The sequence below is a fragment of the Typha latifolia genome, chromosome 1, assembly GCF_019914945.1.
Source record: "Typha latifolia isolate L0001 chromosome 1, TyphaL0001v2, whole genome shotgun sequence".
NCBI classification, from domain to species: domain Eukaryota; kingdom Viridiplantae; phylum Streptophyta; class Magnoliopsida; order Poales; family Typhaceae; genus Typha; species Typha latifolia.
The window spans coordinates 21682810-21702218 of NC_133086.1; the positions used below are offsets into that span (position 1 = coordinate 21682810).

General features: G+C 37.0%; 2 protein-coding genes and 1 long non-coding RNA gene across 3 annotated transcripts; 1 reads left to right on the forward strand and 2 right to left on the reverse strand.

Moving 5' to 3' along the window:
* Positions 1–5893: 5893 nt before the first annotated feature.
* Positions 5894–7198, reverse strand: LOC140780764 (HMG-Y-related protein A). The gene is made up of 2 exons (XM_073126516.1): positions 6769–7198; positions 5894–6651 (listed from the first exon to the last, which is right to left on the reverse strand). The coding sequence occupies exons 1-2, from the start codon at positions 6817–6819 to the stop codon at positions 6151–6153; spliced, it is 552 nt and encodes a 183-aa protein (XP_072982617.1). The 5' UTR covers positions 6820–7198; the 3' UTR covers positions 5894–6150.
* A 6183-nt stretch (positions 7199–13381) lies between these two features.
* On the reverse strand, positions 13382–14596 carry LOC140798176 (uncharacterized). The gene is made up of 3 exons (XR_012110796.1): positions 14533–14596; positions 14315–14369; positions 13382–13707 (listed from the first exon to the last, which is right to left on the reverse strand). It is a non-coding gene; the product is annotated as an uncharacterized lncRNA (long non-coding RNA).
* A 2912-nt stretch (positions 14597–17508) lies between these two features.
* Positions 17509–19406, forward strand: LOC140786963 (3-ketoacyl-CoA synthase 6-like). The gene is made up of 2 exons (XM_073135689.1): positions 17509–18438; positions 18710–19406. Exons 1-2 carry the CDS (start codon positions 17521–17523, stop codon positions 19211–19213), a joined length of 1422 nt encoding a protein of 473 aa, XP_072991790.1. The 5' UTR covers positions 17509–17520; the 3' UTR covers positions 19214–19406.
* The last annotated feature ends 3 nt before the right edge of the window (positions 19407–19409 follow it).

A 19409-nucleotide genomic window follows, 5' to 3' on the forward strand; every position in this document is an offset into this window, starting at 1 on the left:
AAACAAAATGGAAAAAAGATGATTGAATTGAGATTTAATGCTGGTATGGTTACAGTATACTTTCGTGTTGATTCCATTGCGCACTACTATTTCATTACTATTTTATTTATTATCACTTGTGTGCTTTATGGTCATTAAAGTCGGTGATATACTACAAGGCAATATTTGTTGGTGGGATGTTCTTTACTTGTGTTAATCTTGAAAGTGAGAGTGAAAAGACTGCCTACTAAGATTTGTTAGTCCACACTATTATCATCATAACTTCAACCGCAAGTTCCTATTTGGGTCATTAAATTATATCAACGTAGCATTCTGCTCTTTATTATTTAATATGTTTCAATGTTAGAAAAACTACAATTTATACCGTCTTAAATTTACATAACATGAAGAATGGTGAAGAATTTATTTTTATTAAGATCTTCAAGTTAACGATATCACTCTTAGCCTTTAATTTTGTTTTTGGAGTAAGTCATAGCCTGCATTATGTGTCATGGATTTAACATAGGTGCAATCTCGATCCAAGTTTCAGTTTGTGAAGAAACAAAAGGAATCATGATTCCTATTACCAAGATCAGTCAATTGCTTCAGAACTTTGGATTTATTTTCTTGTTCTTTGTATTTTATGGTACTTTCTTTCACATGATAGTGTATAATTAAATAGTTTAGCACTCTTGGATCTAACTCCCATATCTTTAAAAGAGAGAAAGTGACAGCGAGTGCACATCGCAAAGGTCAGATAAAAGAAAAACAATCTAATACAATTTAATAAACAGGAAGCTGCTCATTTTTATATTAATCTCTGACCTTTTGTAAGTCCTGTGATTTTAAAACCCCAAAAATATAGCATTTGAGATTAATCTAATCCTTTAACAGGAGACCATGTGAGAATCTCTTCATCAATCAAATATGCCCAACAACTAGAGATGGGTCATAGCCACACATGTTAATTGTCATCCCCTTTATTCTCTCTCTCTCTCTATATATACATATATATATATATATATATATATATATATATATATATATATATCCTCTCCCCCTCAATGATTCACCTTAATTGCTTCTATTTGGAAAAAGTTTGCACTGATGTCACCCCTCACATTTCATCTCTAATTCCTTTATCTTTTGAGCCTGGAGTAAAGAATAATACATCAAAACGAGCATATGACATGGCATCCACTGCCTTTGTAAAGAAAGAATATAGCAAAACTAGAGGAAAAAAGTGGAGAGCATGATCTTATTATTCCATGCTTCCCTCTAATGAGAACACAAACAATTAATTTCATCGAAGACCCATCTTTAACGCTTTCATTTTCCAAGTTCTCAAATCTTCCTTTATATCCTTTATAGATTTGCTAGTTATTCCATTATGACTAGGTAATAAATCTCCACAGCTTTATATATATTTTTTATATTAAAAAAAAAAAAAAGTTCACCTGGCCTCATGTGCAACTGAGTTATATAATAACATATAACTCATCGAATACAATGAATATAGTCCTTAAGATTAGGTGCATGCCAACCTTAACAACAAGGAAAAGAGAATAATATAACTTTGGTTTTAGCTTAGGAATAAAGAGTAGATTAGAGACCTTAACACGTTGTTGTCCTCGGCAAAATAGTCGCCGAGGAGTGCCGACACAAATGATGGTCCTCGTTGTCAATAAAACACGCGATTAAAAGGACAGCGACGGGTGAACGGACCGCCAAAATAGGCCACGTGAACACGTGACATGTGACGTTGCCTTTTCTGGGAAAAAGATTCTTCCGCATTTAAGAATAGTTCGAAGTAGTCTCGAGGAGGACAGGTGGAGGCCGAAGCTCATCTCACGACTTCACTCGATCGGCTGCAACCGTAATTGTACTGCTACATGCTTATGCGGTCGACACGTGTAAAAATGTCATTCATTAATTATGGGTCATAGATAATGGAGGAGTTTTTTTTTTTAAACTTAAAGCATGCTTACTTGAATACTTAATACCGATAAAGATCACCCCTTCGAACTCAATTACTAAAACGATCTTTAAAAAAATTGCTAAAACGAGTCTGTACGTTATCTATTACCTCATCGATTCAGATTAAATGTTTTTTATTTTTAATATAAATAAACTAGAAAAAAAAATACTGAATTGAGATCTAGATTGAATAAATACAAATCAAATTCTTCACTCTCCTAGCATATTTTTATTAAGAGATAATTTGTACATAGCAATAAGTTCTATATTTATGTGAAATGCTGGAAAGTTGGGTATTTTTCTGTTGAGCCGCGATAATTGATATATATATCTTTTAAGATGATAAATTTATTGAATGAATTATTTTAATCTCATCAACATGCATGACTGCAACGAACTTCACTTCTTGAAACTTGTACAGAGTTCCCTATAGGAAATTAATAGAAACTAGAGGGAGGTTTTTGTTAAAGTGTTGCCCCCCCCCCCCCCCGGGTTATTTTGACGAGGATAATTTGGCGGCCCGATTTCAAATCCGAAAATGTAGAATATGAGTTATTCAATTATTTTTTTAATTTATTTAACTTTTTCATCCTTCATAATCCACATTCTACTATTAAATACAAAGTTACAATCCTAAATTTTTTTAACTATATTTGAATTTTTTATATGTATCGATATTTAATATTTAATATCTAAACCTGGATCGGCTTCACCCGCCTTGACTAATAGCAACAAATGTTACTGGCATGATGGCGATTAGATTTAACCGGTGGTGCCAAAGAAGGACGCATCTACTGCCGACCACATCCGAGAACTAATGAGTAAAGAGATGGAGCATGGACCACCTCATGTCTCTCTTTCTCTCGCTATCTCTATCTCTCAGAAGAGGAGGTTTCATCTAAACCTTTATTTGTTTTCAATGCAGCAGGCGAAAGAGAAAGAAGGAAGAGGAGCATAGCATGTGCGTTGGATGCATGGAATAGGGGAAAATGTGACATTGGGGAAACAGACTGATAAAGTGATGAATACTATCAAAATATGCTCATCTATTCCATCCCAAGATCGATGTGGTCACATGCATAACAACAGCCTTGATGGCTCCTATCAACGCTGCCATACATCATATATCATATATATCTACCTTGTTCTGAAACACGTTTTGTAAGGTCTGACTAGTACTTACTAATAAGGAGGGAGCTCTAGAGAAAGAAATTCGTAAAGCAACTTTTTGACTTGGTTCCAGTTAAGGAAATGTCTCTCCTAGTTGTTGACCCACAGAACAAGGCAGTATTTACCATTACAACATAAAAGATCTTTGGAAATAGGGGGCATACTCCACTGAGTTGGCTCACCAGAGTGGGCGGAGCGAGCCCATGGGCTAAAGGCCATTCTAGCTCACCCAAGTCCTGAACTAGGACTCGAGCTCGACTCTCTTTAAGTCTCTGTGTACAAACTAACATAGTGAGCTGCTTAATCTAGGCTTTTAATTTTGTGCATCGTCGAATAATTGCTCCGAATTAAACATCGCCTCTAAGTTGTCACTCTGTCGAGTTGCTCCTCTAAGCTAACCGCACTGCTGAACAATTAACCGAATCAAACTGTTAAGCTAAGTCACTAAACCACTAAATAATTTTCTCCACAATATTATTTAGGATTAAAGTTAATCCTATGACTTCATTTGTTATGAGAAAAATAAACAAACTCTAGTAAAATCAAACTGCACCAATACAAGGGGTGTAAAGTCTGAAATAAAAGGGGTCCAGCTCCAGCTTGACGTAATTAATAAATAAGTCTTATTTTTCATTTAGGTTTATTTAATTCAAATTTAGCCGCATTGAGCTCGAGGCGAACTTAAACCTTAAACTGTAGCTTATTTCTCAAAACGAGCCCAAAAATCTTAAATGAAAAGTTGGATAAAAAATCTAATAGTAATAAAAACTATACATATATGTTAATAATTTATTTTTTAAGCCTATTAGACTGAGCCGGCTCTGCTCAATTCGTTTAGCTCAAAATGAGCCCAAGCTCTAACTACTCATTTATTTGAGCATCCATAATTAAAAGGAAGCAGATCAAGAAATATACACATCGTAGTATATTAAATAATCCACATGTAGGATCAAAATACACAAAAGCCCACCAATCAAGACGAAGAGAGCTTCCAAAAATGGCAGCCTAGAAGATAATTGTTCCTTGCAAAACATCACACATTTTTCAGCAAGATAACTAATTATAGAGAAGGTAATTAGATCGAAGTGATCACAAATTTACTGTCAAAACATCAAACTAATTGCAAATCGTCAAGAACAACCAACATCCATAATCTTTCTGGTAACTGATGATATAAAAACTTATTCCAACTGTGCCATATCAATGAGATAACAATAAAAACCAAAGAGTAGAAGGTAAACATTATTCAAGCTCTTAATCACCAAAGGCTTCACAGTGTCTCAAAGAGCTGGTAGAATCAAAATATGCTGTTCTGCTTAACATATATAGTTTGTCCACCTCTATACTGTCTCAATGAAGTTGACAAATTTACAGCAAACTAAATGAGCTGAAACTGATAAGTAAATTAATACCTTGCTTAAGCAATAGAGTTATTTTACAATCAACACGAGTAAGAACACACAGAAGTTAATTTAGTACCTTTCCTAAGCAATGTAGTTACTTAAGAATTACGCTGACAAACATATTCAAGAGAAGATATGCATACTATCATAGAAATTGTTAAGTAACATAGTTATAGTTATAGAACACGAGAAATGGATTGCAATCACAATACTAGTTACTCATCGAAACATATTTAACAATTAGCACACAAGGTTAAGGCTAGTTAGACCATAAAATAAAACAGAAATTATATACTTGCGCAATTCAGCTAGATCACCAATGCAATGAACAGAGATCAACAGCAAGGATAAGTGAATAAATCAATTATAGTTTAAAACAAGAAAATGGAAATCCTGAGTTAAAATTTTACATATGCTTAAAGCATTTATGTGAGTTCATAGTTGGTCATACACCATATGACAGACATCATGAAATTTAAATTACTGTGGTTACCAAGTACTCAAGAGGTTTCATTCATCAGCAATTTGACTCCCTATACACCTATGATCCTGACGTAACAGAAGTATTTAGCATTAGATATCAATCTGATCTCCAACAGAAGAACAGTAAAATTTGCGAGACCTGCATCCAAAATATCCAATCCAGCAGCCAAAGAAATACATTTAAGGGCCTATCAAGACAAGGAGATGGAAATTTCACTCCTTTAATCAAGATCATAAATTGCATGCAAAGGCCATCCTGCTTGTTTGCAAACCAAAGAGCACCTTAAGTTAATCAAATACATGAAATCAGCTTAAGCTACAGCTCTTTAAAATCAGTACAAAGTAATTTGAAGTAGACTAGAAGCATGAAGAAACAAATGAATATAAGGAAGAAAGTCAATATCAATTTTAAGGAGCCATAACAAATAACAGTGAAACACAGAAAGCAAATAATATACAAGCAATATGCACTACAAATCTTTAGGTTTATTTCTAACAGTGGACACTGTAACACATCAAAAGTTGCTTCTCCAAATAAGTATCATGATCAAATTGTTTCCATAATTAAATTGGAACACATTCATCAATAAACAACCACATTAGGTAGAACTTATTTCACATCACATTTACCATGCATTTCATTCAGTCAACATACACAGTCAAACTTCTGCCAGTGTCAAAAATAAAAATTAAACAACAAAGAGAGCAATTAACAATGCTCTCAAAACCTACAGACCACAACCCATGAATTTCTAGCATACAAAACAATGCATGTAAGAATCACCATTTCAAAACATTAAGAAAGCCCAAGCTCACCTTAGTAACAACAGTAGAACTAGAGTACTAGACCCTTCCAAGTTTCGAGCCAAGAAGTCAAAAGAAACAAGAAAAGAAGAGCCCATAATTAATTTGGTCCTTTTCAATAACACAGTCAACTCAACCATTTCATCTAATGTACACCTTCCCCTTCGAGATTAGATTACACACAAGATCCAACCAACCATCAAACACTATCAAGTCCCTCCTACGCCATCCAATAATTAGAGAAATCTAAAACAACAAGAACACCAGCCACAACAACAGGGATAATTAGCAGTTGACCACCTACACCTAAACCACAGAGGCATTACCAAACAAGTTATGCCACGTCAGTCGCCACGGCTGGCTTCACCTTCGGCGGCCGACCCCTCCCCCTCTTCGGCGCCCCATCGCCGGCGGCCGCAGCCGGCGGCACCGCCGCAGCCGCCGCGGGGTCCGCCTTCGCCTTCTTGGGTGGCCGGCCGCGTGGCTTCGGCATGCCACTTGTCGCCTTGGCGACGGCGGCAGCGAGTGGATCCTTGGGCTTCGGTGGCCTGCCACGTGGCCGCGGAGGCGGGAGAACGGCCCCCGGAACGACCGGCTGCTTGGGCTTAGGTGGCCTGCCACGTCCCCGCTTAGGTGGCGCGTCAGGCCCAGGTCGGACGTAATTGTTCTTAACGAACAAGAGCTCGCCGCTCTCCTTCATGCGAGCCAAGTGCGCCGTCAAAAGCGACGCGTGTGACTGGGGCAACTCGCCGTACTTTGACTCCATGTACTTGGAGATCGCCGATTTGTTCGACCCGTTCTTCTCGTCCAGCGCCGATATCGCCGCTAGTATCATCTAACCCCCGGAACAAAATTAAAATTACAACAACAACAACAACAAAAAAAAAAGGAAGAACGAAAAACAAGCAAATCTATAAGAGAATTCTGGGCCAAATTGCAAAAAATCACATACTTCAGGGTACGGAGGAAGGGAAGGAGGCTTGCTAACTTCTTCAGTAGCCATGGGGAGCTCCAGCTTCGTTCACGGATTTGTGAGGAGTTGGATTTCCGATTTAAAAAGGGAGAATCAAACAATGGGCAGGAGATGAGAAGGGAAAGTAATAATTTATGAGGAAAAAAAAAGAGAAAAGAAAGCGAGGCGATAAGCGAAGAGAGGAAGCGGCTTTGCTGGGACTGTAGATGGACGGCCCGGATGTTGGAGGACGGCGGAGATCGAATAGTTCTGAGTGGTCAAGTGGGAGATCACGCGGATCGCTGACGTGGTTAGGATGAGCGTGAGCTTTTCCTAGTTATTTTTTTTTCCCATTCTATATGCAGATATGCTCTCCATCTTTTGTCCTTTTCCCTCCCTCCGCTTTATTTTTCAGCTCATCATCCGCAACTGCCCTTCACTCTTTAGACTTATTCCCTTCCCAACAATATTTACATATAACACCTTACCTTTAAGCAATTTTGCGATTTAAAACTCTCTCTCTCTCCTCTTAGTAAATTAAAAATACATTATATTATATAAGTATTTTCGTGTTTAAATTTGAACCGCGACAAAGGACTCACTGCTTAATGGCATCAATTAAATATATAGGATCTGTGTGATTTGCCAAGACCCAAGAGGTGGAAATGTGTCCTTGAACTTAAAATCCCCAAACACACAGGGTGTTGTAGGAAAGTTTCCCATTGTTCTTTTCAGCTTCAGAATACTAATTGAGCTGAAAGGGTATTCCGGTCAATTACGTGGTCCACCCCGGGTTTAAATAATATGGAGCTTTGAATTTTGAAATGCGTAGGAGGGATCTACGGGTTTTGGGCTCGGGCTTGGCCATTTTTGCTTCGTGAAGCAAAACGAACCCCTCTCTTATTTCACTCTCTCTCTCTCTCTCTCTCTCTCTATAGAGATATAGAGGATATAGAGGTGATATAGAGATGATATAGAGATATATGTAAGTTGCTCTCACATGCAGCCAATGGTGGAGATGAAAGAGGAGTACTGAAGACTACTACTAACCTTAGTTAGCTCTGTGGATAATAGTATGCATGTTTGTCAGATTTGTACGGTATTCACATATCTGATCTGAAAAAATCTTTCTTAATTCCCCCCCAAAAAAATAGCATGTACTACGTGTTTTCAGATTTGGACCAAATTATGATTAAAATTGTGATTAACTTTACTACTGCAGTATTATGGTACTAACTATGATCTGCAAAGATTAAGTATTGGGACTTTTACATGAAAAAGCTTTATTGTACTAAGGGATAATTAATTACACCTAGAGTAAACCAACTGAATTACTGTTCATTTTCACACTTTTTTTTAAAGTATATTGAATTATCTAATGATCTATTAATTTTCTATTTATTTCTTTATTAAAAAGTGGCCTATGATTATCACCGGCTTAATTTAATAAGAAGCAAAAGGAGAGAAACCGAAGATAAAATGGTCATCTGATGTAGAGAGTTAAGAAGTCCAAAAGCATGACAAAATATTAAATGAGAATCTCTATATAAAAATATACAATATTTTATGGGGTCTAGATGAAATTAACTCTAATATTAATTAACTAGGGTGTATTTCTAATTAAATTTTAAACTTACATAAATTAGGTCATAAACTGTTCTCCAAGGTGGCAAAAGATATAACATGTTAAATGATGCACATATCACATCTTTGGAAATAGGAAAAAATTCTAAGTGTAGTATCTCTAATTAAAGATATATCGTACAAATCATAGATTACCACGGGCACACATCATGCATCTTTTAAAGCTTATTTTAGCTAACAACATGATCAACATATGATGTATTTATAAATTAGTCTAGATTTCTCATTTCTATAACTGTAGAGATCTACAGGACTTCAACAAGTAAATTGAAGGAAAAAAAAAAAAAGAGTTTTTAGAATACAGTTCTAACCATTCAAAAGAGGGTTAGAATGCGTATGACAGGATTCATGAGTATTAAGCATTTACAATGATTCTAACAGATATTAAGATCGAAAATGTCAAGAGAAATTTTCTTATCAGGAGCTTTCAAACGCTTGTATGGTTCATGGTTTTCTGAAACTAATCTGCATAATTCTTTGAATGGGGCATTAATGATATTTTATGATAGAGGTACATAAATAACTTGAGACCTAATATTAGGTTATCTTTTTTTATTGTTTAGGCCTCCAATATCAAGTTTATGAGAGATTAAGATCGTGGCTTGGGGAGAATCCACAGTGAAAAGTGTGAAACACACTATTAAGCTAATCTTAACTGTATCCTAAAGAAATTTTGTCTTGAGAATCACTGTGATAGTAGCATCAACCTCAAGAGTTACTTGAATTAGGAAGCAATCATAAGAAGCAGTGCATCACAAGTTCGAGTGAGTAAGATGAGTTATGAGAGTGAGTGAACGGTTGATTTGTAAGCTCTTTCTAATTGATATATTTAATATTAGTAATTAATTTAATCATAGACTTGTGATTCTTTAACCAAGTTTTAGAACTTTTTTAAGTAAATATCATGTGTTTGTGGCTATATATTTCACCCTTATTTTTCTACATAGATATGTATTTTATTCTACCACACAATCTCGTAGACTCCATTCATTTATGGAATAAGGCTAATTTTAAATACTAGGAAAAAAAACTAATAATATTATAAATTATTCTAATATTTAGTTGAATAGTAATATAATGAGTAATAATTATATTTAATATAACATGAATTTAATAATAAAATAATAGAGAATATTAAATTTATATTAGAAATTGAAGGTGTGTTTTAAATTGAATGACCAAATTTCACTTGATTGGATTTAAAGTAGTACTAATATTTATATGAATTTGTGATTGTTAGAAGTGTTGATTATATTCTTCATATACTCGGACAACATAGTTACAAAGAAAACCTCTTTCCCACATTTCCCGACATCCCCACATTATTGAAAATAATAATAAAAAATTTCCTACACCGGCACATTAATAAAACTTTAAGTTCTCTCCGTATAATAAGTATTGATTTAATTGATGATGCCAATTAGTATGTTTAACATTCCATTTCATTTATGTTAAATTTGTGAAATAAGACTATGTGAGTAGATGTCGTGTTTTTATCGCAGTGCGAAGAAATAACTATACAGTGAATATTATAACCCACAATTGTTGATATATAGCCCCGCATTACTGATAAATAATCCTACATTGTGAGAAAATAACTCGCACACCGGAGTTATAATATGCACTTCGTGGTTATTTCTCCACACTACGATAAGAAACATATATCTTCTCACATGATCTTATTTCACAAATTTAGCATGACATATCTTCTGCTACTAGGAGGTTGCAATAGTAGATCTATTTTTGAAACAAAATGATCTTGGTGGAGAAACAAAAGGCGGCACTGTCAAACTCTTGTGCTCGAGTCAGCGCAAGTTGTTTAATAATCGAAAAGAATGACCTTCGTTGCTCATAGAGGTGGGAGAGCTGTGCTCTTGCAACACGATTGTGTGTGAAGAGTGTTGCTCAATACTTCTCGGAGGAGAGGGGTGACTAGGAGGAGAGATCTTGGTGATGGGCTCCTTAAAAGAGTGAGCTCATGTCTACCTTGAGAGAGATATATAATCTAACTGTAGATGAAGTACCTGGTTATTAAGTGTTGTCTTCTCAGGAGGTAAAATAGTAATTTTATGTCAATATTAAATTATTATTTTTTAAATATATTGAATAAGAATAGAGATAATTATGAATTAAAATGCTACTTAAGCTTCAATATTTTTATTCCACAAGTGGACGAAGGCTTATATTATTCACATCTAATAGGATGGTAAAAATGTTGATTGGGCCATTAAAGTAATTCTTTAAAAAATAATTTAGTATTGATGATTTTCGTAAATCTTTGCATGCACTAACTCTCTCCACAACAATAATATTGTCTTATAATTTAATGAGTGTACAATCAATCGATTGCCTCAGGGAATCTATGACTTTGCTATCTCCTCCATCTCCCTTCCCTTCAGGGAGAGGAGAGGTTGATTTCCCTCTCGCTTATTCTCTCCTCCTGTCACTTCCTTACTCTACTTGTGCCTTCCCCTAAGTGATCCGATGTGGAGAGATGTGAGTTGAGAGCTCCCTTACTGCATAACTCAAACCATGGTAGCCAGCAGCTAATGTGGAATTGGGCGACCAACAGGTGAGGTGCTCGAGTGGGAGGGTTACAAGCAATAGAGATTGGGTGAGATTTTTGTCACCATCTCCACTCCATGCCAATGCATCACCGAAATACTAGCCTATTGTAGTGTGTATGTGCTCCTCTCCCTCTCCTGCTTGATTCTGTGCTTGAGCGCCATTTGAGCCTTAATCCCTTTTTTTTCATTGCTAATTTGTTGCAAGTTGATGGCAAGGTCTTTATCAACATCATATTGTTGTTTCTCTTATCAATTGGAGGTTTGCAAGGTTGTGAGATTTAATTATCTGGTAGTGATGGAGTTGCATGATGACTTAAAGTTTTCGCACGTACATGCGAATCCACTAGGTTAGTGTTTTCTTTTCTATATTTTATTTCTGTCCTTGAGCTTGATACTTTGTTTCTCTTTGTGGTATTGTTGGTTGTAATAATTATGTCTTAATCTTACAACTTCGTACTCAGAATTCAAGTAACATTTGTGAATCATTATTTAGAAATGTAAGTGGACCGTGACACTACCTGATAGAATACCCACACAAAGATATATAGGTACATCTTACACAAAATCAATAACAATATGAGATAGTTCCATTTCTTTTAGTCAACTCACATGGATAATTTTAACCAGGAGTCAAGCATTCAGATCAAATGTTTTAAGTCAAATATGTTAATATATTTGGATTAATTTTTTTAGGGAAAGTTCATAGGCAGAATAATCCATTAACGACCAAGTTTTTCTCCCCTGCGTCGGCCCTAGCTCTGCTAGGGTTTGGCGCAAGGTTTTTCTCCCTTCCTCTAAGGAGGTTGCCCTCTCTACTTGTTGCCGGTGAGGCTTTTCTCACTCCCCTCCCTTAGCCGACGAGCTAGGAGAGAGGAGGGGAGAAACCCCCCTTATCTCCTCTCCTTTTCCCCGCTATTCTTCCTCTCCCCTTCCCCAAAAGCACAAGATCTCCTCCCTCTTACCACAATGTTGTCGCCGATCAATTTGTTGTCGTTCCCATCGCCACAACCCTTTCTGTTGTCGCTTTCCGCCGCCGCCTTTCTTCTTCTTCTTCTCACCCTTGTCAAATTCGAGCTCGTTGCATCCCTACCCCTTGCTTCCTCCCTCGCCAGGCTCGGATTTACCCAAAATCCCTTCGCCGTTGATGTTTTTCGCCGCCACTCTTCTTCTCCTTTCCTTCCTTGTTGATCCCAAACTGGTCTCCACATTTTTGCCGGTGCTCTGCCTGTTCTGCTGACGGTATTGTAGTTCTGTCGCCGCGGATTCTCCCTCACTCTTGGTGCCCTTTACCTGACAGGATTCACTCCTTTGTCTGATAGATGAGGCCCTTTGGGTGGGAAAAGGATCCAGGACCTATTCACAGTAATAGGCTATAGATGTTATGATTTTTGGCGGTCCTCGGCTTTATAATCTTGCTATGCTCTGCAATAGTATTAGGGTGTTGTTAGTAATTTTCTTTTAATGTATATTTTTAAGTGGGCGATCTCTGATCCTCATGCCTTGCGGAATCTCAGGGTCGTTTCTTGGACTGCTGGATTAATGGAAATTTTAGTTATTAGGCTGATAATACTGAACATGAGGCTCTTCGCTCCTAGAAATCTCTCGGGTCGTTATATGTTGTGCCCTTGGATTTAATTATCTGAATTTAATTATTGTGATGTCTATTGTAGACTAAGTATAGAACTTGTGTCAAAGAGTTATTACTCTATCTTCCTTTCTCTATATATTTGGATTAATCAATCACTAAGACAACACACAGGAAATTAAAGTACCCTATCTCGCAATCTTGATGTACAGATTGGTCGGTTCATATGCACAGATATCGATCAACACTCAAGCTATTATAACTGCAAATTCACATAGAAAGTGTAATTTAATACACTGTCGAGAAAAAGAAAAGTTTGCCATCGTAAACTATATACATATAAGAAATTAATTAGGACATCAATGAAATTTACGTACCTTGATGTTGTCAACAAACGTGACGAGTTTACCTGAAGAAAGGTGTCTTACTCCATACGAAGCCTTGCCAAACACACAGTCCTTTGCATATACCTCAATTTCGATGCCTATTAGACCTTGAAGTAAAGCTAGAGCATATATAATACATACTCTGAAGTGCTCTTAAGACAAAATATTTCTATGACCAAGCAAATAATTTCGGAGAACACAACATCTAAAATTTTAGGCGGATTTAATTTCCTTTCTTTTTAGATGTTTCCCAATGGAAGAAGCTTTTCTTGGCTGTTATCTCAGGGGTAACGGGTAAGAAAAATATTCTAAAACACGACATTAGTTAGGAGTGCATGCAAACAGACACGTGAACATGCCCGCATACACTGATAAAGTTTAAATGTAAATTAAAAGAAATGGACTTGTATCCAACGATGATGCACTCGAACTTTATGTTAGAATCAAATGAATACTGTGATGCAATTAATAAGAAGATCACGTAATGAAGGTAATCTTGATAAAGTGGGTATATTCTTTTCTGATATAACAAGCGTTTGTTTGCTAATCCTCCACATTTTCTTTTACTAAGTTAAGAAATGCAAAGGCATGCAGCTTGACACGATTCTTGGATAAGTAGTACGTAGACGCCTACATGAAATACGCGGGGCTTCCTCTCCATAATGATGCCTTGAGGAAAGTAGTTATCGTCACTCAAAGAGGAGAAGACGACAAGAGATTGATACACAAAGTAGTTGTACTCGTGACAACGTTGTGTCTGTGTATGCGAGAGAAAGAGAGACAAACGTCAGAAAGGAACATAGAGTAACTGTTTGCATGCGTGCATGCATCAATGCGAGTACTGTTCGAGCATGGGCGGACATGTATGCAAAGTAATTAAGAGAAGCATAGAGTAATTAATTGTACAACCTGAAGAGTAGCGTGCTCGGAAAGATGATCTTATTTAATAACTTGCTATGAGTTGCTTAATTATGAAAAGTATGGAACAGTACCTGCTTCACGAACGTACGTTGTATTTTTAATCTATCAGAAACTAAACGATGACCGTGTATGAGTTAATAGCCGTTTCTCTCAGTTTTGGAATCCTAGCTACTTCCCTCTAGTATAGGAATTCTCCATCATAGGTAAAGTAATTATCGAAGTGGCCATTGATCTCGATCGATTAACTCTTCTCGTTTGCAAGAAAATTACTGAAGATATCTATTACTAATAGCTATGACTACTTCGTTACTTGACCCACAATAATACTAGCGACTCTTGAACTTTATCCAAAAAAAGAACTCAAGGTCGAACAGACAACGAAAGCAAGGTTGATAGCCTAAGGACTGCACACTTGGCAAAAGCTTGGCAAGGAGATCACTCACCCGGAAGTAGCCGAGTCAAGCTTGGCAAGGAGATCGATCACTTGCCAAACGACACCTGCAAAAGAGTTGGATCAAAGAGTTAGCTCCTCCTTTTACATACAACAGCTTAGAATAACTTTAAGAGTTAGCTCCAAAAGTTAGTTATTTCTTTGACTTTGCTTTTTTTTTTCTTTTATTAAAGCAAGATTGCACCGGGACTTGGAGCAAATAATATTTACCTTCATGATCTCAGACTCATGAGTCATGGCATGCATGATCACGCTGACCCCCTCTTCCTAGTTTGAAGGAGAAGGCGCTTATATAGATCTCCGAGGGTAACAGTAGATCATGGCTTCTCAGATATGCACCATGGAATGAATGCAAGTGGATGTTTCACTTTGACTCGTGGGTGGATATCCTATGCATGTGATTTCTTATCAATCTATCTACTCACAAAGTCACAGGAAGGAGAGAGAGAGAGAGAGAGAGAGAGAGTAGTAGTAGTAGTAGTAGTAGTAGTAGAAGTAGAAGAAAGAAGGAACTAGCTGAGTGGAATGAAGTGGAGTGGGGTGGAGTGGATGTGGCTTGATGGGTGGGTAACTGGGTTAACCAATTAGGGAGGTTAGATGTGCTCGTGGATCTTTGAACAACGGCTTGAGAACAAACACATGCAACGCTTTCTTTTAACTACCGGTACTATGTACCAACCACTTGCTCTCTACTCTAAAGAAAAGAAAGGAAAAAAAAATACATTATATTATATATAGTCTCATCACCAACAAAAGGTAAGACCTTAATTTGTATGTATAAGGATAGTGCATCTTACTTTAATTCTCCTAGTACTCCTAATTAAGGAAATTTATATATATATATACATCGCGAGGAGAAAATGTTTTAATCCGCTAGTAATATGTCAAGTCTTAATATTCTATCAACAATATATGTATATAGTTTAAACTGATCGAATATAAATTTATAGTTAAAAAAGAAAAGAAAAGAAAAAAAGAAAAATAGTACGACTTGTTAGGTGTCTTATGAAGTAGTAAGGCTTCTTCCATCTTTTCAAGATAAAATTAAAATATAACGATCAACAATCTCATCTTTGAAATCTTCTGCAATCCATTTCATAGAGTAACACCAAACAAGTACCTTTTTCGATCACAATTAGCTATCCACACCAACAACTTCGATCGACTAAAATTATTTAATCAAAGAAAGCTACTTGACTTGGTCTTGGATATCAATCTATGACCATTAAAAGTGGCCAAGAACCAAAAACCACATACAAATACAATTGACCAATTCCCAAGTTTGCAAGAGAAGTCCAACTACACCCATGTACTTTAACCTGACACCCAATCCTTTAATCTAACTTGCAATCTTTACTCACTTTTCCCTCTCAGTGAATGAAAGTGGACTCAACTCTACTCTGGTGATAAAATGTGACCGCAAACTGACAAACTTATTGAGAAGACTTTTCTTTTTTCTCAAATAACTACCTCTCCTTTTTCATATTTGCGAATCGACCCATTTTAATTACCTACGCTTGCACTCATGATTAAGTAAATGCCACCTCAGACCATAACTAAAACCTGCCACGTACTAACTAGGCTGTGGGAATTTCTACACTCTTCGTTGTAGAGAATCAACCACCAAACAAGACCTTTTTTAACACTTTCTTTTTTCTTTAAGTACCTTTTAACACTGCACACCAACCTTAAGCAAGCGACCGTTAATATTTAATTACAGAATGGCACTTGACTTGGTCTTCTAAATCTAATCAACTTGCCGTGCTAAATGACTGCAAACAAATAAACCTCGACTACCCGTTTAATAGCATAGGAGGCCAACTCCCAATTTTGCAAGAAAAGTCCAATCACACCCCTATACTCTAACCTGGCATCCAATCCTTTTAAATAACTTCCAACGGACCCATTCTTGCGAGAATTGGTAAAATAGTAAATGTGACAACTAACTAAAACAAAATTTATTACTAGGGCCTTTTGCAGATAACCACCTACATGTTAACCTAATTGTACTGAAAGCCACCTCCCCCTACTCTTCATTGTTTCGATACATCTGCAAATAACCACCGATACTTTACCCTTTTATTTTCATTAAAAAAAAACCAATTTTCCCCCCAATTTCCTACGTTGGGAAAAATATTTTAACTACGAGTAATAATTCGGTACAAACCGATGAATTTATTATTTTACGTAGATTACTTAACCAATTGGTTAAGTCTCAAAAATTAAATAGCGGTTTCATTTGATATCAATTTATAGCCAGGTAAGAGAGAAGAAAATAAAGACTAGATTAAGTACGCTTCAAAACTGAGGTTGAGTCATTCTACCAATACTTTGGATTAATTTTAAAAAGTATCATATAATTTTAGCCGTTAGAAGAAAGAAATTAGATATTAGTATTAAATTATTTATCTTTGAATACATATGCAGTACTCGCTCGCACAGAAATAAATCTATACTTAAAATAATTTATTATAACATTAAATCATAGAAAAGTCTAAATAAATCTTTTAGCACAATAGCCCTTATATATATCACTGTAATATTAAACTTCTATATGAACTAACAGGACTCACAGAGACTTTGACAAATCATCAAATTGACTACTAATATACGAATTAAAATACAATCCTAATCCGTACAATATCTCATATTATGCAAATTATTATATAATACATCGAGATCAAATATTCAATATCAATATAATTAAAATTTTATATAAAATATCTCCTATATTATTTAACTTCTAGCTCGTCTTAGTTTTGTTATACAATATTTTTTCATAATATCTCAATTTACTATCATGTACCATGTATTTAAATGTTAGAAAAATAAAGTCATAAACTAATGAAGTTAGTAAATATACCTTATTATCGAATTATGAATGTCAAACACAGAACAAATCATGTATTTAATATTTTTTTATTAGGAATGCCAAATAGACAATCTACTTTTTATTTTTGAATTTTTGTTTAGATTCTAGGTTATTACCACATATATACGAAGTATTATTTTTTCCCAACATACCCATGAAAAAAAGGGAGATAATTTTATAATAAAACTAAAATATAGGTGGTTGTTTGCAAACAAATTCGACAAAAGGACTTTTTTTTTTTTTGGTCCTTCCATGCAACGCGAGGAGCTAGAGCTCTATATATACTCCATACCTTCCCAAGTAATAACAACACACAAAGTCCTACAATGGCTAAAACCCTATTATCCAACAACCTCCTCATTATGATACTCCTACCAACCTTACTCGTTGCCGTATTCAAAGTCCTTTCTCTCACCCCTGGTGAAGTCCACAAGCTCTCATCTGAACTCCAAAACCTCGACGCCTTCTACGTACTCCTCTACTCCTCGTTGCTAACCTTCTTGGCCACCGCTTACTTCATGTCTCGCCCTCGTCCCGTCTACCTCATCGACTTCTCCTGCTTCAAACCACCCGAGTCGTACCGCTTCCCCTTCTCGAGGTTCATGAAGCACTCCTCCCTCATAGCCGACTTCCACCCATCCAGCGTCGAATTCCAACGTAAGATCTTAGAACGCTCCGGGCTCGGCGACGACACCTCCCTACCGTCGGCCCAGCAAGAGATCCCCTACTCGCCTTCGATGGCGGCGTCGACAGCCGAGTTTGATCTCGTCTCCTCCTCGGTCCTCGACTCGCTATTCAAGAAGACTAGGATAAGTCCGCGAGATGTGGATATACTTGTCGTCAATTGTAGCTTGTTCTCCCCCACGCCTTCGCTATCCGCGATGATCGTGAATAAATACAAGATGAGGAGCGACGTGAGGAGCTTTAATCTCTCCGGGATGGGGTGCAGCGCTGGGGTTATCGCGGTGGGCCTTGCGAGCGACCAGCTCCAGGTGCACGGAGGAGCGTACGCGGTTGTGGTTACGACGGAGATCCTTAGTCAGCATTGGTACACCGGGAACCGGAGGTCGATGCTGATGGCTAATTGCCTCTTTAGGATGGGCGGCGCCGCCGTGCTGCTTTCGAACAAGCGGCGGGATGCGTGGCGGGCGAAGTACGAGCTGATGCACCTTGTTCGGACTCATAAGGGGGCCGATGATGAGTCGTACAAGTGCGTCTTTCAAGGGGAGGACGACCATGGCAAGGTGTGTATATATACACACACACACTAAAATAAGAGATTTTAGAAGGAAGGGTATACGTATATATTCATAAATTAAAGAACTCTTTCTTATTTATAAACAATACTCATAGATTAGTTTTTCTCTAAAAATATACATAAGTGTAGTCAACATGTATAACTATAAGTTATATACTTATTTCCACACCTTTTTCATATAAATATAAATATATATAGAAACAGTCTTAAAAGGCTTATACACGAGGCCTAAAATTTTCATCATTGCTTTTAAACAGGTGGGGATCTCACTATCCAAGAACCTGATGGCTATCGCCGGGAGAGCATTGAAGGCCAACATCACAACCATCGGCCCACTCGTACTACCCTTCTCGGAGCAGATCCTTTTCTTCCTCAGCGTAGTGGCGAGGAAACTTATCAATCCAAAGCAGCGCCCGTACGTGCCGGACTTCACCAAGGCGTTCGACCACTTCTGCATCCACGCGGGCGGAAGAGCCGTGATCGAAGAGCTTGCGAAGAATCTACGACTGGGAGAGGAACACGTGGAGCCCTCTCGCATGGCGCTGCACCGGTTCGGGAACACGTCATCGAGTTCGCCGTGGTATGAGCTGGGCTACGTGGAGGCCAAGGGGAAGATGAGGAAGGGGGACCGGGTTTGGCAGATTGGGCTTGGAAGTGGGTTTAAATGCAACAGTGCGGTTTGGAAGTGTCGGAGGAGAGTGGAGAAGGAGGCGGATGGGGTTTGGGCCGATTGCATTGATAGATATCCAGTAAAAGTATAGTCATTTGCTTTAAATTACCTTTGGAATAGTAGTAGTAATAGTACGTACTTGCAAACTTGCAATGCTTTCTATATATATTTATATTTGTATGTGCTGGATATCATATACATGTTTTAAAAGTTGGATGGTTTGTAAGTTGTAACAATGGGTTTACAACATATCATATACAATTTATATAATTTTATTAGACTAGTAT